Source organism: Poeciliopsis prolifica, unplaced genomic scaffold (genome assembly GCF_027474105.1).
Source record: "Poeciliopsis prolifica strain line A6 unplaced genomic scaffold, Auburn_PproV2 SCAFFOLD020, whole genome shotgun sequence".
Classification (NCBI taxonomy): Eukaryota; Metazoa; Chordata; class Actinopteri; order Cyprinodontiformes; family Poeciliidae; genus Poeciliopsis; species Poeciliopsis prolifica.
This window is the reverse complement of record NW_026562395.1, coordinates 3,840,791-3,860,778: the sequence shown is the minus strand read 5'-3', so window position 1 is coordinate 3,860,778 and position 19,988 is coordinate 3,840,791. Positions and strand designations below refer to the sequence as shown.

Genomic DNA, 19,988 nt, shown 5'->3' with positions numbered 1-19,988 from the left:
GTGAACGCACTACTTTGTTTTGGCCTATGACACGAAGACCTAACAAGGTCGACCGAAGGTTGTTTTTTGGTGTGTGGATACTTTTGGAGGCCACAAGATATTCACCAATGAAAATAAGAAAACATTCAAATTTGAGAACCGCTTTTGCTTCATGTCAGAAAAATATGCAGCGAACCAACACTATTTTCACACGGCTGTTTTGACCACCTGTGCTGAGAATTTCCCTGCATTGCAGGTGAAATTTAAACCTTCTGTGGGTTCCTGTCATGTAAAAAGACCAGGTTGGGTTCAAGACAATCAATGAGCAAGAAAGATGAGAAAAGTTACTCAGAATTCGAGGCCGGAGGAGTTGAAAGCTCTCACAGAAATATGAGAAAATGTGTGAAAACGTATCCCGTCAGCCGACTGTACTTTAGAGCGGTGAAGGAGGCTGAGAAGCTGCCGTCTGCATAAAATATGCAAGCTGCTTCAAAGAAGTGGCAGGTAAGGAGAAGAACAACCACATGCCATTTCTCACATTCTCAGCCGAGTGAGGGAACGCAGCGCTTAAAAAGCCTCCAGTCTCACTCAACATACTGCACTGTGAAAACAAATCTAGAATCCGGAGAATGGCTGCAACCCATTTGTGCCAAGTCTGCCTGATTATCAGACGTGAAAATAGCATTGGTGTTCTCCCTTCGAGGTTAGGAAATTTTTTTGAGTGAAATCAAGAGGAAAGTTGGACGTTATTTACATACACTGCACCGCCACCGTCTGCAATCCAGCAAACATCTTGTGAAAGAACGGGTCACCCGAACGAGCTCAGTGAATTCTAGTGCTTTTAAGTATTCCTCGGTCAGCTGTTAGTGGTATTATAACAGACCGGACGACAAAAACTCGGCCTGAAAGAGGCGAGATCAGTGAACTCACAAAAGGTGAACTGCCCGAGTGCAAACAGAGCTTTCACTGGAGGGGATTCCTGATCAAGCAGCTAAATTTAAGCCTTACGTCATCAAGAAGTAATTCCAGTAAAGGGAGCACTTAATGCTTCAGGATAATTTCATCCCAATGGATGACTGTTTCCTTCTCCAACATGATTGCTAAAAAGCAAGGACCACAGGGACATGGATGAGGAACGTGAGCGGTCTGCGCAATCCTGACCTCAAACCGGACAGAACATCGACCAGAGGACAGTCCGCTTCGTCCAACGTCAGAGTCCGACCTCGCACCTTACACAAATGCAGCCCTACACCTTGTGCAAAGCCACTTTTGTTTACTACTGCAGGCCATTAGCTCTATACCTAATCATGATTTCATCCAAGCAAAGAGGCCAAAGGGGAAAAACACATCAGCAGAGTGTGGCACGGGTCATAAAATAGGAGCAGTACGTTTAATCACACATTGTGCACAAATTATAACAGCCGGCCACTAGTCAATCTCAGTTTTCAGTCTGTTAATTTGCGTGAATAATTTTCAAGAATAACCATGTATACTTTGGGTGTCGATCAAAGTACAGATCGCTGGATACTTAGCACATGTTAGCACACAGGTGTGCTAAGAATGAACACACTGATGTTCCTCTTTACAACTACACTGCTCTTGGCTTGTGACTCATTTACTGCAGGTGATTATATTGTCTGCTTTCACCGTTTGAACGGAGCTCGAGCTTAAAAACAAAAAGTTTTATTAGATTCACTTGTCATCAACAACTTGGCAGCATGAAAAACGTAGCTGTGTAGTTTTGTATGTCCCACTGAATGGCAGAGTTTAGCAAACAAGTGACCTTACTGCTTTCAGTCTGCATTTTGTTCACTAAATCTGTCTGGGAAAATGATTGCATTTAAGCCGCTGTGTGGTGTATATCTGTGTCTGTGAACGTAACATGAGCCGCTTTGAGACTATTACTTTTATTTATTTACTCTTCTTTGGAAAAAAAAAAAGACAACTCTTTCTCACTGTAAATAGTGCAGAGTTTTACTTGTGTGCAATATTATCTTTTTTTTTTTCCTTGAATCTTGGAGTGTCTGCTGAACATTTTATTTTTCAATTTGTGAATGTAAAGCTCGGACTTTTGAGCATTTTTATGTGGTCAAATTAGTGAATAAACACGTAATGAGTACAAACGCAATGCAGTGGCAGCTATAATGATTTGCATGGACATGTCATTTATATCCAACATACTCATGATATAATTTATCTCAAATGCAAACACTTGGATTTCCCACCCTTTTTATTGCTTTTAGAAATCGACCCTCACCCATTCGACTGAAAACAAACATAAGAACACCCTGTAGCGTCACAGCGATTTTCTTTATTTTTGTTCCTGCTGATCACCACACAGGTTTGTCGTAGGAGTCGAACAGGAAAGGTATTTGTTGAGGAATTGTGATATTTATATGCTGACTGTGATTATCATAACAGCCTTGTTGTGTGTAGGTTTGGTCATTTGCACAGTCGACATGGTTCCATGTGCAATGAAACACTTTGCCGTCTCCAAGAACGGGAGTCAAAAAGGTGAAAGTCAAAACATGCATAGAAGAACTTGGAGAAAAAGTGACACCATCTACAAATCGAGAAAAATAAAACACAAATATAAAAATAATGTGATGTGTTCGCGATCGGTTTTTAAAGGGTGAAGGATATGAGGCAATGTCTCAGATTGTAGTTTTTTAGTGATTGCAAGAAGAGGAACTGAATACGACAGAAAGGTCAAAAACGCCTTTAATCTTATTGCCATGAATTCAACATATGCTAAGCAAAGATCACAAATGATTAAAGTTAAACTGTGACCGTCAAACTGATCACTATCTGGACCAAAATGGGAACATAACCTGTTGCCAGCGTTTAGCCGTAAACAGAACGGTGCAGAAAGGTTGACCAAAGAAGAATGGGAATCAAATCTCACAATATATTCAATATAAATCCCAGAAAGAATGACAGAGCACCGCCAAAGTTTAAAAAAACAAAAAAAAACTTTATTTCAAGCAAAGTGTCTAAGCAGGATGTAGATCACAGAAAAGAAAATCACATCTCCAACTGTTTTCAACATTGTGATCTCTAATGAAACATACTTTTTAATTGCTTTTAAACATGCATGAGAAATAATAAAATGAAACACACACTGACCTTGATGTTAAAAGACCTTAGAGTGATCTAAGGAGGAGAGGATTATAAAGAAGTACACTTGATTTCGGTTTCTATCTACCCATGGCGACTCCTCTGACTTTAATTACACTCTGCTAACAAACGGCAGAATATTACATTGCGAGCAGGTCTACACCGCCGCCAGATGATAAGTATTTCATTAACCTCATTTCTGAAGCATCCAAGATGTGCAGGGAATGAAATTCTCATGCTGTGACACAAAGTTCATGTGAAATAAGCCACACTGTTCATAAAAAAAACAGCATTTTGCTTTTTTTCTTACACGGCTTGTCGTATTTTCTCCAGGCTCTTTTCGATATTGTCAATAACTTCGACTGCAGCTTGAGGAATCCTGGTTCCTGGACCGAATATGGCGCACACGCCGCTCTGATAGAGGAATTCATAGTCCTACAAAGGCGGAGAGACGCAGGTCAGACTCAGCTTTTAGTTCTTAATCATGTGGGATGTATATATATTTTTAAACTGACAGAAATATAACATCTCTACATAACTCTGTTGCTTTCTTTTCATGAATGCCTTGGTCAACATCAGTCCTCGCCTCATTAAATCGATTTTAGCTACTACTCATGTCGATCACTGCACATATCTACTACGCCTTGACATTATGCAAGGCTGAGGCAGCAGTGCAGTAGGAGTAAAAAACACCGCCACCTGCAGGCCGGTGTTAGCAGTTACTAAAACTCAATGTTTTTGACTATTTTTGTGGAATGAACTCAGAATTTTGCATTAGGGCAAAAAAATGTGGGTGATTATGGAATCACAGCAAACTGGAGGGACTGACATGTGGAGTGAATTTACATAGTGCCATTCCTGGTACCGATATAATCTTTACCTGGATCAGAAAATTACTGTTAAACTGCAATTTCCCCAGTTTTCCTGGACTTTAGCTAGTTCTTCTCCAAACAAAGTAAGTGTTAAAACTTGGTGAAAATACAACCCGGACGTTACCTGTGGTGGGATGACTCCCCCGCAAATGACCAGGATATCTGGCCTGTTGAGCTTCCGTAGCTCTTTGATGAGCTCTGGTACCAGGGTCTTGTGTCCTGCTGCTAATGTGCTGACCCCGACGCAGTGAACGTCAGCGTCGACCGCCTGCTGGGCGACTTCCCGGGGAGTCTGTTGGGAGGGAGAGCTTGCAACTCAAGAACAGACACACCAAACAAACTACTAAAAAAGCAATAATAGTACAAATAAAGACTTTCTTTCTAATCATGTGTGAGGTTTGCTCCTCTCTCTGACAAGATATTTTAAAATATGTGTTTAATATCTTTCTTAACTGCAAATATTGCTCAACCAAATACATGTGGAGGGTGACGGAAAGCAAGAGGCATCAACCAAAACAATACAGTTCCTAAGGAGAGCTGTGCTGCGAGCAAACACATTATCTAATGTTGTCTTTCACTCGCACTTTCTATCTGCGCCGCCAGAGGCTAATCAGTGGTGGGAAGCAGCAAATCCGCTCTGTTATTCTCCTTTTGCTTCTGGATGGATGAATGGATGAATGAAACAGACAGATGCGAGGAAGCTAGCGCGAATTAGCTCATAAGTGCAGTTATTGTATCAGATTGTAACCTTGAAAAGGTTTCTTTGTCGTTTTCCCTCAGTGTCGTACAAGAGGGAAGGATGTGCCGATTACCATCATAAATTAATACCATAAAATGGGTATTTTCAACTGGCTATAAGTTAGCATACAGCAGATTTGTTCAACTCCTTCATCAAGCTAAAGCTACTGTGTAATGTTCGCCACTGAAACCTCTCATAAGCTGCATTTCCCTCAACCATTAATCATTTGCGCAAATTGGAATTACGAAAATAAATGTGCTTAATGGAAACATGGCAATTAAAAAAAAAATGTAAAAAACCGGATGTTTATTGTAAAAACATTTTTTTTTTGCGCCAGGATGAGGTCGTTTCCCATCTGTGTCAAAACTGGTTCATTTCGCAATGGAGACACTTTTTCCACATCGCACGAGCTCAAAAACCGGATGTTACCACTGGTCGAAACGACAAAGAAGACGACAGGAAGCGTTAGGAGGGTGATGGCGCGGCATGTTTTTTTGAAGGACTTATTGCGTGAACAAACGTATTCGAGTGTGATTAGCGGGCATCTACAAAGTTTTGTGCACAGAAAGAAGCTACAGCAGCAGAGGTTAGCCATGACGAAGAAGAGTCACTGACCTGAAACAGTGGTCCAATGTCAACATCGAACCCCAAGTCGGCAAACCCCGTGGCGATGACCTTGGCGCCCCTGTCGTGGCCATCCTGTCCCATCTTGGCCACCAGTAGACGAGGGTTCCTGCCCTCGTGTCTCTTGAACTCTGTAACTCTTAATTGTTAAATTAAAGATATAAGACTCAACTTGCCGTGTCGACAGCCATAAAGAGAACGGGGGTCGTTTTCTACCTGTTGTTGGCCAGAGCGATCTCCTCGTGCTCTCCGAACTCGCTGCGGTACGCCCCGCTCACCATCCTGGTGCTGGCCTTGTGCTCACCAAATACTTTCTTCATTGCGTCGGTTATTTCACCGACAGAGCATCTGCGTAAAAACGACCACAGTGACTATCGCTCAGCATCCCCTTCTCCCACTGAAACTCGATAAAGAAAACCGTTTCCAAAAGAGGATTTTGTGTTTCACTGGATTTCATTTACGTTTTGCAGAACGGACTTCAGTCTGAGGGTTGCGTAATAGAGTTTTAGAGAATTACACCAATAATACAAAGAGGGTCGGGTCCCCTGTACAAATGTAAAAACCACTAAATGCATCTTGTACATGGCTTCCCAGCATTTCATCAGCAGGATTGGCTGAATATGATGCATCTAGTTCTACTGACAAACAGTATTTAATCTCCCTTCAGAACCCGGTTTTTCACATATTTTGGAAATTGAAAGATATTTAGATACTAAGATATTACAAAATGAATCATTTTTATGATAGAAGAGCAGATACAGGCCTGTTTGAATAATAAAGAGTTTATTAAAATAACAGTGGGGAATGTTTAAAAAGAGGAGGGTTGAGGTGACTTTCCCTGGTGAGTTTATCAATGTCTATATGTGACATAAAAATTAAGCCCCCTTGACTTAAGTGCCTCTTTAACTACAGCTTCTGGAGAAAGGATGTGAATGACTGTGTGACTTTATGAGTCAGCAAATGCCAGCTATTTATCATCAGATCTTCACGTTTGCAGAAATTACACAGATGGCGAACACTCTACACCAAGACGAATGGAAGTGCTCTATATGCACTCAGTGTGCCTTCCAGCATAAACAAAGTTTGTTCTGGCGGAGCGGTTCTGACCTGGCCCGCGCCGCCTCCACTGCCAGGCCGAGAAGGTTGCCCTCCCTGGTTCGGGAACATTCTTCAATCGCTGCCAGGCACTTCTTCGCAACCTCGGGATCACGACTTTCTTTCACCTGAAATAAAATAGCAAGCGGGCAAGGACGAAATCAACTGGGAAGCGAGAAATAAGAAAGCACTTCACTCTGTGGCTTTCTTTCACAGAGCAAGGCACAGAGAAGGTTTTCTCTGCACCGAAAAGCAAACTAAATATCAGTTGTTTTTTGAAAAACAATTATCCTTGAGATGATAGTTTACATAATCATTGTCACATGATGTCAGCTTTGACAAAAGTGGTTCAAGACAAGTAATTTAATGTTATGTGAGAGTCTGGTTACAGACTATGGGAGTGCACCACCTTTGGTTTCTAAGATAAATGAAATTAATGTTAATCCAAGTTATTGTTGCCACCCTTTTCTAAAATGTCATTATTCTTTTTGTACACTTTGATAAATGTTAAAATTTTGCCTTCTTTTTCTAATGTTTCAAAAACAACGTCGAGAACAAGTCAGGGAATGTATCAGTGATTCTTCTTCCTAATTACCTAGAAATATGTAATTTTAAATATTGTGTTATTACACTTTTTCATTATAAAGACATTTCAATAGAGAAAGAGAAATGGAAAAAAAAAATTTTTTGTCTTACAAAACGCACAAATTGATGGTTTGACAGGCAGATGAACCAACTAATGGTTAGCTGGACCTTTCATCAGTTTGTTATCTGATTTGACAGCCACATGGAGAAACTGATGGCTGGTTGGCTGGACATAGAACTTGCAAGCCACGGGATATTATCATTGTTTTATATTTTTATTTAACCAGTGATTAATTAAAGTCCCCTCCCTGTGCCTGGTGATTGTGAGCTGTGTAATACAAAACTGTCTTAAAAATCTCAACAACTTATACTGTTGAACTGGGTTGACGGTAACAAGCGAAGCGTTTTCACTGGGGCTGCACAGATAAACTGGACTCAGTTTCCTTCATTTTGGATAATCACTGATCGTCCAATAAATGACAAAAAGAGCTTTTCTGCCTCTGCAAAGGTCTAAAAATTAGCCGGTTTATTACAGTCAGCCTGTTGTTGTCAACTTAGTGAATTTGTCTTCGATCTAAATGTAAGGAAGGAAGAAAGGAAATGTAAAAAAAAAAAATGAAAGGAAGAAGAACAGAAGACTTTCCTCCAAGTTCATTGACGAGTGCAATCTCTCCTTTGTTTTTTCCAATAACCGTGAATTTACAACTCATCGTTGTCCAGCATTGCTGTGATATTAAAAACATCAACATGCAGCAAATTCATACTCTTAAAATGTCTGCACATTAGACCATTAGTTTTGGTCTGTTTTTGCTTTGCTGTTGGTTAAAATAAGTATCAAAGTTGAGGACATAAATTCAATATTTCTGCAGGGCAAACAGTTTATGTTCCGAGTTCAAAACTCATCTGTTTCAAGCAAGGAGCTTGGAGCACAGACTGTTCAGATTTGGCAAAGCAGTGACCATTTTTCCCCTCCAAATCCCTCAAAAAGACATGATTTTACCAAGAAGCAAGAAAAAAAGAAAATTTTCTCCCAGTGGATGAGGGTCAGCATCATAAACATAAAAAAAAACATTAGGAAACATTAGGAAACACTAGACAATGCTATTTTTTCCTTAAATCTGTATAGATACTTAATGTTATTGAAGCAACATTAAAAAACTCTAGTGAAATAAACTAAGAATACAAACTAAAGAACAATCTTTGGGTTTTTTTTTGGAAAATGGTATTTCAGCTAATGCAGTTTTGAGTGAGAAATGAATTAGAGCATTTAAGCCCCGAATGTTTAGTTGGGATCTCACCATAATATTTGCACTACGTGATCAGAATACCAAAAAACTGTTGAGGCCCTCAGAAAGAAAGCTGCAGCAGTTTATGAGTCTGGTAAGGGAGTTAAAGAGGGCTCATAAGAACTTCATGTAATTTTCTTATAGAACTGAAAGTAGCTTAAAGGTGGAAGACATTAAAAAAGGCTGTCCTTTGCAACCTAACCATGAAAGCAGACCGTAGGACGCTAAAAGAAGCCTTAAAAAAACATAACATGTCATCAGAGAACCTAAAGGAGGTTATCAGAAGTAGACAAAGTTTTGAAGACAAATACCTGGACATAGAAAATAACATGTGTAAGACAAGACGGATAGAAAATGTCCTAACTTGATGATATTCCATGTATAATGATGCATTATGCGTCTGAAACATTTCCATAACATGACTGCAATAGAAGGTTTTTTTGTTTGTTTTTGAACTAAAATGCTTCATCTTTTTTAGACATGAGCCTCTGAATACAACCTGTGTTCCTCCGCCACTTTTCTTTGAGCACTGTAATCTTCATAGCCGCACGGTGCGTTCAAGTCTATTGCGGGACTCACCTTTTTCAGTTTCTCAATCTGCTTCTGACGTACTATGGTATTGTCTATGGCGAGCACCTCCACGGTCTCCTCTTTTTCCAGGCGGTACTTATTCACACCAACAATCACCTCTGACCCTAAAGAAAAAGAAAAACATACAAAAGGCCTTCATGTGCAGGAGCCTCAACAAAAGCAGGGTGAGATGGATTGGCCAGTGTCAGATTGGACCTGCCGAAGGCAGACCGTCTTAAATCGTTGATAATAAATCTGGTGATTTACATCTTGTTGTTCTGGCTGGTTGTATTCAGACAAACAAAAAAAAAGTTGTTTTGTTGACATCTCCCTAATAAATTCAAAATTATGTATTATTTGGCATTTAAAATGAGCATTAAAGTACAACAGGAGAACATTTTACTGAGCTATTACACAAGCTCAAAACATTGGTGTGCTGCTCTGCTGCTACCAGTTTTAAGTTATGCATGTTTTTTACATATGTTTTTGTCCAACTGCAGGGCAAATTTCCAATGTTCTACAATTATCTATTTTAAGCAATACAATAGAATAAATTAGAAATATTCCTAATGGCCCCTCAGTGAGGACATCCAGCAGCAAGAAACAAACAAAAAAGCCTTTATATTCTATGTTTTTCTTTAATTCCAACCAGAGAACACAATTGTAACTGTGATATTGAGTATTGTGAATTCTTTTTAGCAATAATTATCAGACAATTGACGATTTAAGAAGCTATTACATCCTAACTTAGTTTTACTGTGGGTCCTTCCTCCCAGTGACTGTTAAGACTCCATAATCGTAGCTGTTCCCAATGAACCCAAAGTAATGTATATTTGACCTTTCTTTACAGGGCCTTAGTTATTTCTATTTATTTCTCTTTGATTTTCGTTGAATGTCCCCACAGAGGGATGCTAAATGATATGTCTATTCTGTTCTCCATCTTTGTTTTGGTAAATGCCACATTACTATTACTCTTCGACTTTATTATACTGTTACAGTCTCATACTAACCCATGCCGAGTTACTGATACAAATTGACACTTCAAAAAGGTTAAAGAAACGAACAGCATGGATGGGTTATGCAACTGTTCAGATTGCAGGAAAGCAGGCGTAACGCTAAGCTGACGGTTTAAAATTCATTCAGTAAGAAAATCCACATCTTGTTAAATTGGTCAGTTTAATCTTAAATAGAGCAAATGATCCGTAAAGACTGAGATGAGACATGATTTGTAGCAGCCCAGGAATGTGGGTGGGAAGGGCAGCAGTCTTCCATCTCAGCAATATAAAAAAAAATAAAAATGAAAGAAAAGCGTCCGATGGCTTCTGTAAGTAAAGTGTTCATCTTCCTCACTCACTGTATGACATACAAATTTAATTTTTTAATTATTTTTATTAAGCTAAAAGGGTTAGAATGGAGTCAGGCAACACTTAGACAAGACAACATTAAATGACCTTATTTAATAAAACGTAAAAATTGAAAAACAGCACAAAAAAATCATCCGTACCCATTTCAATAATCGATGGCCAACAAAACCCTTCCTGTAATAGCTGGCCAGGTTTTACCCGTTTCTACTGGCCGAAATAACATGTTGGTAATATAAAAAAAAATAACTTAAAACCCAAATCTGCCAAGATTATAAAAGTAAATCTTAAATGTACGCTCAACAGAAATGATTGTTTTAAGATTAAACATTGAGAAAGACATTCAAAATTCTTACATGAGATTTCTAAAAGCATTTTACGATTCAGTCCCTCAGTACTAAATCCAAAGGGATCAGAAGACAAACAGGATTCAAGGTCCAACAAAACGAAAAGAACAAATAGTGAGAAAAAAACCAAAACGAGGTGACTCATAAAACCCTTAATGAGAAGAGCTACAGATCAGACTTACAGAAAGACAAACTGCTGCAGAGAAAAGCAGATCTGAGTCTCAATTATTCCCTGTTGTAATAACTGGATTATGCTGCCCAAACCTACCTCAGTTCACCTCACAACGCAGCAAAAGACACTGAGGTGGGATCACATAATGATGTGTAATTTGTGTTCACCCAAGCAATTACGCCCAATTACTTTGTAAATGTCATTCACGCCATTAATGATTTGAAAGCTCAGTAAGTGTTTCTTGTCAGAGAAGAATTAATCTTATCGAGTAAATGATGTGAACTGGACACCATCAGAAAACCTTTTATTTATGGTTTGGTTTTCTAACTGGAAGGGAACAGCTCAATCACATTTAAGTTTGGACTTCGATTAGACCACAACAAAAGATTATTTTACGCTACCCATTTGTCAGTTTACTAGATTAATGTCTTGATGCATAACATGGATTAATTTAACTTCCCAATATGCCGGATTTTTCTAGGATTTCTACCGGAGAGCAGAATTCATAGTTCGTAACAATTTGTGGCAACTTGCCCAGATCCTAAAGCAGCAAAAACAGTCGCAAAGAGTTCAACACTCCCTCCATGTTTTCTCCATATATGGATAACGTCTCTCATTGAAGACCCAAAGCCTTAGTGATGACATTTCAACACTTTCTTGACAGATGCAAATAACATATTCATCATCTGTTGTTGAATTTGTTCAGATTGAAGTCTGATGTCTTATTTTATCCCACTTTTTGTTTTCAGACGGGTACTGTCTGAAAACATGCTGATTCTAAAATTCAGGTATTAACTGGAACTGGTTTGCTGATAAAATTAAACAAAAAATGTGCCTCACCGTGTTTAAGTCGTGATTTGACAAAAGGGATCAATGACTTTTCCCACAAAGGATCAGGAGAGTTTGGACAGCTTCTTCCTCAATCAGTGAAGCCATTTTGAAAAGCGCATTTTCTACTCAGTCCTGTCTGCTAACAAAGTTTGCTCGATTCCATTTTCACAGCACAGAATAAAACTTTCAGTAGGAAGCTAATGAGGAAGAGCCCATTTGGAGGATCATAAATTATTTTATGTGTCTGTATGCAAAAGCCCTGCTAAGGAAAAAAATTTAAAGTGCATGCCAGGGGGGATTACAGAGAAACATTTTAAGTGAGAATGAAACCATAACTTTGAAGTTTTTAGGCAAAGAAGGACAGACCGAGCCAATATTCACAGCATGCAGACATTACTGTGAATTTTATTCTGGGGTCATTTCACCAAGTTGTCAGTGAATATATCAGCCGCTGCTCACAGAAGGTTTCCCCCATTTGTATTTTAATTGGAAAAAAAACAAAAAAACAAAAACATAATAAGAGAACATTGAAAATTGCAAATGACTGAATAGATGGTGCTTCATGGAAGTCACCAAAAGAAAAAAACCTTTTGGCTTAGAGTTAAAGGATTTGTGTGAATTTCTGCAAGTGTTTGAGTGCTGGGTACTTGTTAAAATTAAACGCTAAAGGCTTGCAAAAGGAGACATTATTTAGTAATGCCAACGGTCGGCAACCATTGTGGTGGCTTTCTGATTTGCTTCAAGCCCTTTTCCATTTTTATTACTTTGAAACAGAAAAAAGAAAAAAAAATATTGAAGAAACATGCTAAATGTTAAAACAGAGCAACAAAAGTCATGATTCATCTTGATGACTTTATGAAACTTTAATTTTTGCATGCCACTGTAGAATCATAAACTATAGATCAGCATGGTTTTTATAGTCGCACTGCTGCTTTAACTCGGCTAGCTGCAGACAGACAACTTTGTGGTAGTAGGACAGAGGAGGAAGTGAAAATAGACAAGAATGAGAGGTTTAATCTGAAGATGATGAAAATGTCTCAGTGTGATACCTGAGTCGATGCGGGCCTGTCTCCGTGCAGCACATTCCTCAATCCGTAGTTTTGGAATTCCCTCTGCCACGGCTCTGGCCATGCCTCCCATCTCTTCTATGTCTTTGATGAACTGCAGAAACACAGACAGAGCCTGAGGAAACTGGCAGGCTAAGGCTGCATTGATACTAGTTTTGCTTAGTCCACTTTAATCAAATTCCAACTTATCTAGAAAATCCAGTTTCGTTGGGGAGGTGAGAATGCGCAATCCAATACAGACCAGAAAAAGCAAAATCTGGTCCGCCTAACAACTGCGATCTATTAAAGTGAACTTTGGTGCAGTTTGAATGCATATGTTGGTACAATTAGACCAGAAACCGCTCCAAAAGCAGAAAGCAAACTGCTGAAAAGCACAGGGCATTCTGTGCCAATAAAACCTAAACAAACATGTGAGTATAGCCCATACATACACGAAGTAACAGTTTGAAGTCTGTTACCAGAGACAAAAGAGAAATCCCGCAACCGCTAAAAATCTGCTCCATTTTTGTTTACATTTTATAAAGGAGGAGGTTGTGCTAGTGTTTTCTTCTCAGGTTTTGTGTCATTTCCTCCAGTAGTATTAGGGGTAGCACCACCACAGATAAGGAGGGGAACAAGTTTTTCAATTAGTTGGGAGCACAACACCGAACAGCACCTGAAAATGTAACAAATGTTGTAATTTTGGTCCCCAATCGAACCGAATCTGCCAGACTATCAGATGTGAAAGCACCCTGGCTGCAACAACATTAAATGTCTTTACTGATGAGAGATAAAATGTATTTAGCTTTATAACAATGAGGTGCAGTCAGACTTAAAGAGTTAAGAACAACCTCCACAATACCTTCAGAGCCGTGTTATAAACATCGTCGGTGAGCGCCTCCATCATGAATGAGCCGCCCCAGGGATCTGCCACTTTAGGGATCCCCGACTCCTCCTGGATGATAATCTGGGTGTTTCTGGCGATGCGAGCGCTCTTCACCGTCGGCAAACCCAGAGCTTCGTCGAAGGAGTTGGTGTGAAGTGACTGGGTGCCTCCGAACACAGCAGCCATGGCTTCGATCACCGTGCGGATCACGTTGTTGTAGGGATCCTGAGAAAGGAGGCGCAGGGGAAAGCTGCGGCTTTGAACTCGTCGCTAGACGATGCTCGGATCTTGGTTGAATGCATGGATTCACTCACCTGCTCAGTGAGTGACCAGCCTGAGGTCTGGCAGTGTGTGCGCAAGAGGAGAGACTTGGGGTTCTTGGGCTGGAAGTTTTCTTTAATGAGCGTGGCCCATAACCTCCTAGCTGCCCTCAGCTTGGCTATTTCCATGTAGAAATTCATCCCTATGCCCCAGAAGAATGACAACCTGGCAACAAAGAAAAGAAGGACAACATTTCAAGAAAACATATTTCATATATCTCAATCAATCTGACTGTGACTTTGTTCATGTCAAAAGCTCTGCAGAAACAAGTAGTCCTGCAGAGTACGAGAATGAATAACCACAAATGCCACACATGTGAAATAGAAAAATTCTATTAAAATACATTGAACTTTGCGGTTGTAATGTGACAAAATGTAAAAAGTAAAAAATGACATTTTGGATATAAGGTCATCAGGGTTCCTGACATTAACAGCCAGGAATTCCTGAGATCTATTTGTAAAAGTAGACACGTTGGCACAATGACACAAAATGAATGGAGGTCAGGTAAGCCTTAATTGTGAAGAACATGCACATGAAAACAAGATGTCCTAATACACATTTACAGAAAACATGAAAACATTCACAAAGTGATGTCGCCCATATCTAGTACACAGAATAAAAACCCATCTATGACTAACTGCAATGCAACACAAGCCTTCAAATCCTAATCAGCACTTATAATGTTCCATGTTAGAAAAGTGTGAAATCTGACTGCAATTTAATTTTATTTACGTTTTTAAATCAGACATAAGAAGAGATAAGAATGAACAGAGCAAAATCCATTCCATAGACCCGAATGAATCCATAGTGATACGAAGAAGTTATCTTTAAGGGCCGTCTCTGAAGATACAATGCTCGCCGACAGGTGGAAATCTGATCAGTTAGAAACGGTTTCAGCCATCTGCCTTCTCTACAATGACTAATTGCATGACTTTTCAAAGCCCACAATAGAGCTGCTTTTGTGGGCTTTGAAAAGAAATGTTTGTCAACAGAGCTATTGATTCTGGGTTTATCGTGGCGCCACGTGAAAACACTGAATACCTTCACGTTGGTGCGCAGCATGCTACATTATTTCATAAAGAAAGAAAAAGAAAGACATGGCGGAGTTGGGTATCTGATGGAGAGACATTTTTTATCTTATAGTCTTGGTTTCAGCTTCTTAGGGTCTGTCTGAATCATACAGAGAGGGGTATAAACATGTCTTACATTTTTTTAGAAGGTATTAACATTACCATTTTGATCAAATTTCAATCACACACCTTGGCGCAAACTCATCGATGGTTAGACCTGCTTTCAGACCCGTCCGGCAGTACTCCAGGCCGTTAGCAATGGTGTATGCCACTTCTAAAATAGCATCTGCGCCGGCCTCTTGAAGATGGTAGCCACTGATGGATATGGAGTTGAATTTAGGCATATGCTGAAAACAAAGCAAAAGAAAACTTGTAAAAAAAAACAAACAAAAAAAATACATGAAAAGCATAATCATAGGAGCAGTGTGGTCAATACCTTGGAGGTATATGCAAAGATGTCTGCAATGGCGTGCATGGATGGTTCCGGAGGGAAAATGTAGGTGTTGCGCACCATGAACTCCTTTAGAATGTCATTCTGAATGGTGCCGGTTAGTTTTTCTTTGGCCACTCCCTGTTCCTCCCCGGTGACGATAAACATGGCCAGTACTGGGATAACAGCTCCGTTCATTGTCATTGACACAGACATCTTTTCTAGGGGGATTCCGTCAAAGAGCATCTTCATGTCCTCCACGGTGTCGATAGCCACTCCGGCCATCCCCACGTCCCCGTGGACTCTGGGATTGTCTGAGTCATAGCCACGGTGGGTCGGGAGGTCAAACGCCACAGACAGACCCTGCTGACCCGCTGAAACGGAAAAGATGAGACGGATTGTGGGTGAGAGAAAAGGGGGAAGGAAAAACATAGCAGCATTGTTTTTCTCAAGCAGTTCTGAGATAAATAAAAGCATTTATAACCAAAATGTGGTCGCTTATAATTCTGCTTCAAACAGCGCCCCTCATTTATAACTCGTAGGTGAGAGACAACTGTCTGCTGAAATAACAGGGACGTCACGCTGCTGTCTCAAAGCTGACCTTGCAGGAGCATCGTGTCAAACTGCGTCTATCAAAGCGCTGATCTCCGACATCTTCGGTTGCCCCGTGGTGAACATCAAATCACAAACTTAACAGGCTTTTTGCCCCGAAACTGAACACTGTCAAAGCTTGGCAACGCCATCCTGAAGCCGTGACCCACAGCGATACTCAGTTACAGCTACACGTGCCTGTGAACGTACATCAATTGCATCACGGTGGACTACTAGGTCCAAAACTGGATGAAAACTCAAAATTATGATCAGCCAAAAAAAAAAAAAAGATAAGAAACATCTTCTTGATCTGGAAAATACTTTTATTGCAGCAGATAAACACAGAAATGTTCAAAAATTGTCTGTTTCTGCAGTCTGGTGTTGCTAGTGTTCTTTCACCATTTTATTAAATCCTTTTGATCTCATATAAATCAATGCAATATTGCAAAATATTTCAGTTATTTTGCTTTGAAACTTCTGATGTTTTTGGAAATTGTCCATCTATGCTTATCTCCTCTGCAGCAGAATGTGTTTTGGCATTTTTGTGCACGATTACTGCATTTCTGTTCACACACTCTTCCAACAGCAGTGACCCAGAGCCACAGGAAGCCAGGCTGCCTATACAACCTTCAGGTGTTTGGAATCATTTGGAAGTGATAATGAGCCCTTTGAGTTCATTTTTTTATTTTTAGCAGCTATCACAAACTCAAGAGTACGAAAAGCTTTGTGACACCCATCCATCTATTATCTTACTTACACGCTTATTCCTATAGGGGTAGCGAGGGAAGCTGGTGCCTATTTCCAGCGGTCACCCTGGACAGGTTGCCAGTCCATCACAGGGCAGCTTTGTAACACATTCTACCCAAAAATGGATTTTTTGGAAAAGCCATTTCAAGCCTTTGTTTGTAGCAAACACTCTTTTTAGGTTGCCTTGCTGTTGTAGATCTATGGACATATAGTCGTTCTCTAACATACAGAAAGTATAGAAATTCGAATATTTCACTGGGTATAATATTAGTATTGAACACAGAGAGTGTTGGAAGCATTATGATGACAGAACGAAGAAAAAACTAGCTCTATTCCAATGTATGGCACTGGATTTTGTTTAGGAGTCTTAGAGTAATGGTGCCGAATGCATAGAGTGCTCACACATTTTGAGATTTTTTTTTTGGAGAAATTTTTTTTTTTATGTGCTACTTTGCTTTGGTTTATCAAGTAAAATTCCAGTGGAATACATTAGAGCTTGCTTGTGTATGTTTTGAGATTGTGAAAACAATGTATCTGATGCACCTTCAATGATTTTTTTTTCACTTACCAGCACTCCAAACAATAGAAAACTTTATGGGATCCCGAACTGCCATCACTTCTGTTCATTGCAAAGTCTTTTTTATTGACGTTTATAATTTTTTGTTTATGATCGGATATTTTATCTGAACTGAGCCATGCTTTTAAAATGTTATTTATTCATTTAATGTTACTGCTTTTGTCCACTCAAATGATGTAGTCCACACATTTTTTTTTATTAGAATTTTTTTCTTCTTTTTTAAATTTTTACTATTAGATAACATAATTTACTAAATTCCTCCCAAAGCAGGGTGAAAAAAGCACAATGTGGTTTCAGATAAAACAACTGCAGACCTGAAACTTTTTAGAACTCTGAACGTTTTAAGATTTAATACAAACAAAACCACATTTAAGTGAAGTCGACTTAAGGTAAACCAGTCTACCTTTAATGTTATCCCTGTAGAACTTGTTGCTCTCCTCCACGGTGCTGAAGCCAGCATACTGCCTGATCGTCCATGGCCTGTAGGTGTACATGGTGGGATAAGGCCCTCTAGTGTATGGAAAGACCCCCGGCAGCTCGTCGGCGTGTCCCTCAGAGTCAGCCTGCGTGTACACCGGTTTGATGTTGAGCCCCTCAGGTGTCCGCCAGATCAGATCTTCCGGGTTCTTCCCCTTGAGCTGCTTCTTCGCCAGGCCGGCCCACTCGGCGTTCAGCCTGACTTCATCAGCCTGACACGACACCGAGGTGTGAATCTGCGAGCGGTGTGTCTGGGCTGAGGAGACGCGAGCTCCGGCCAGGCGGCGGGCAGCCATCGCTGCACATGCCCTCTGAGCCGACAACATCCTGACAGCTGCTGGCTCACTCACACACGCATGGGTAACCTGGAGTCTGTGGAGAGGACATTGTGAAAAGTGAGCTTCAAAGAAAAAGATATTCATGGCACGTTTATTTTTGTCCTGACACAATAATAATTGCGCTTCTTTTCAACAGAGCTATGCCAAACACTCAAGTAAAGATGTGAAAAAATGCAGCCAAATTCACTTAATCAATCTGAACTATCAGTCTTGTCGTCCAGGTGAACATTGAGGAAGCTGAAGATGGTATATATATGTGACCTCGGTTACCACCTTAGTTATGTGTGAAGAACCTTAAATCCTCTGGTGTTGTCTTTTTACCAGATCACACATACGTTTGTAAAGAAAATGATCAGAGGCACTGATGCAAATTAACCACAGTTTATTTAATCACAATAATGCTAGGCATAAATAGTCAATTCATTTTTATTGTACAATATCAACCACTTTAAAATCCTAAATCTATGCTGGCCCTGGAAACCTTACCGCTGATGACCAGTTACTTTGATTAAATAACATCAGACTGCTTGGGGGAGAAATAATAATTTAAAAAAAACAAATGTAACTGAATACACCTAGGTGTTCCCAAACAAAAACACACTCGCACAACAAAAGAAAAACTCCCGGTGAATAACACAAAACAAGAAACTCCCCTTCCACTAGTCTCCTCAATCTAGATAAAACAGCTTGGAACCAGGGACAGCACAGATTTAGGATTTTAAAGTGGTTGATATTGTACAATAAAAATGAATTGACTATTTATGCCTAGCATTATTGTGATTAAATAAACTGTGGTTAATTTGCATCAGAGCCTCTGATCATTTTCTTTACAAACTTATGTGTGATCTGGTAAAAAGATAACACCAGAGGATTTAAGGTTCTTCACACATAACTAAGGTGGTAACCGAGGTCACATATATATATATGTTATAAGTGTGTTGTTTAGAGTGTATGTTTTTGTTCTGTCAAAATTTGTTGGGGTGGCAGCTTCAGAACCAGGGACTTTAAAAAAAGGCTAAACAAGCTGACAAAGAAGACAACTTCAGTCAGAGGCTTTATGACATTTACTGACAACGCTGAATACATATTCGCGTATTAACAAACGCTACACTTTATTAATACTAAAGGACTAAAGGAAGTTTGTGTTATTTCCCTTGAAAATACAGGTAAAAGGAAGCTATTAGCGTGATGCTAACCGCTAGCCCCCGTTTTCTAACGGTGACGGTTACATATGGCGAGTCGTGTCTACTAACAGCATTACCCAAATAGGACGTAATAACCCGGCTAATTTCTGCTGGGGTTTTTTACGCGACACGGAAACACTTCACAGAACATTTTGTGGCAAGTTTCTGACCTTGTAGTTTGTTGTGCTGCTTCGAGCTGTCGAGAGGCGAGTCCACCGATGTCCAATGAGGCTTCAAAACACCCGCCCTCAGCCAATCGCATGCGAGAGTCGAAATCGCGACCTTTGAACCATGACACCGGAAGTTAACATTAAAACAAAGACAGTAGAGTTTTAGAGTTTAGTGTACACTTATTTTAGCAGTAAATCTAAAATTAATCAAGACTATTGCGCCACATTAGCAACCGGGTGTGGCTTTAATTTATTTGATTAAATTAATAAAATAAAAGACCCAATATATAATAGTTGTTTCTGGAGCACAAAACAGAGAAAATAACTACAAATTACAAAGACGGATACGTTATAAATACACAATCCTTCATTAAGTGTCCCATTTCTAACTCTTTAATTCGTCACCAATCCCTTCATCAAGTCTTTTTTAAATGCATATAAATCACAAACTATCACAAAGTAATCCAACTCGTTAGAATTTCATAAAACTTACAATTGAATTATGAGAAGAAATTATGTGATATTTTCTAGAGATGTGCAAATAATTTAACTCACCTACCTTGAAGATTAGAG

General features: G+C 39.6%; 1 protein-coding gene across 1 annotated transcript; it reads right to left on the bottom strand.

Moving 5' to 3' along the window:
* Positions 1–2,932: 2,932 nt before the first annotated feature.
* mmut (methylmalonyl CoA mutase) lies at positions 2,933–19,506 on the bottom strand. The gene is made up of 13 exons (XM_055044159.1): positions 19,416–19,506; positions 17,650–18,095; positions 15,338–15,705; positions 15,091–15,248; positions 13,825–13,996; positions 13,487–13,735; positions 12,628–12,739; positions 8,877–8,992; positions 6,439–6,554; positions 5,548–5,679; positions 5,323–5,470; positions 4,093–4,260; positions 2,933–3,531 (listed from the first exon to the last, which is right to left on the bottom strand). The coding sequence occupies exons 2-13, from the start codon at positions 18,047–18,049 to the stop codon at positions 3,403–3,405; spliced, it is 2,268 nt and encodes a 755-aa protein (XP_054900134.1). The 5' UTR covers positions 18,050–18,095; positions 19,416–19,506; the 3' UTR covers positions 2,933–3,402.
* Between the last annotated feature and the right edge of the window lie 482 nt (positions 19,507–19,988).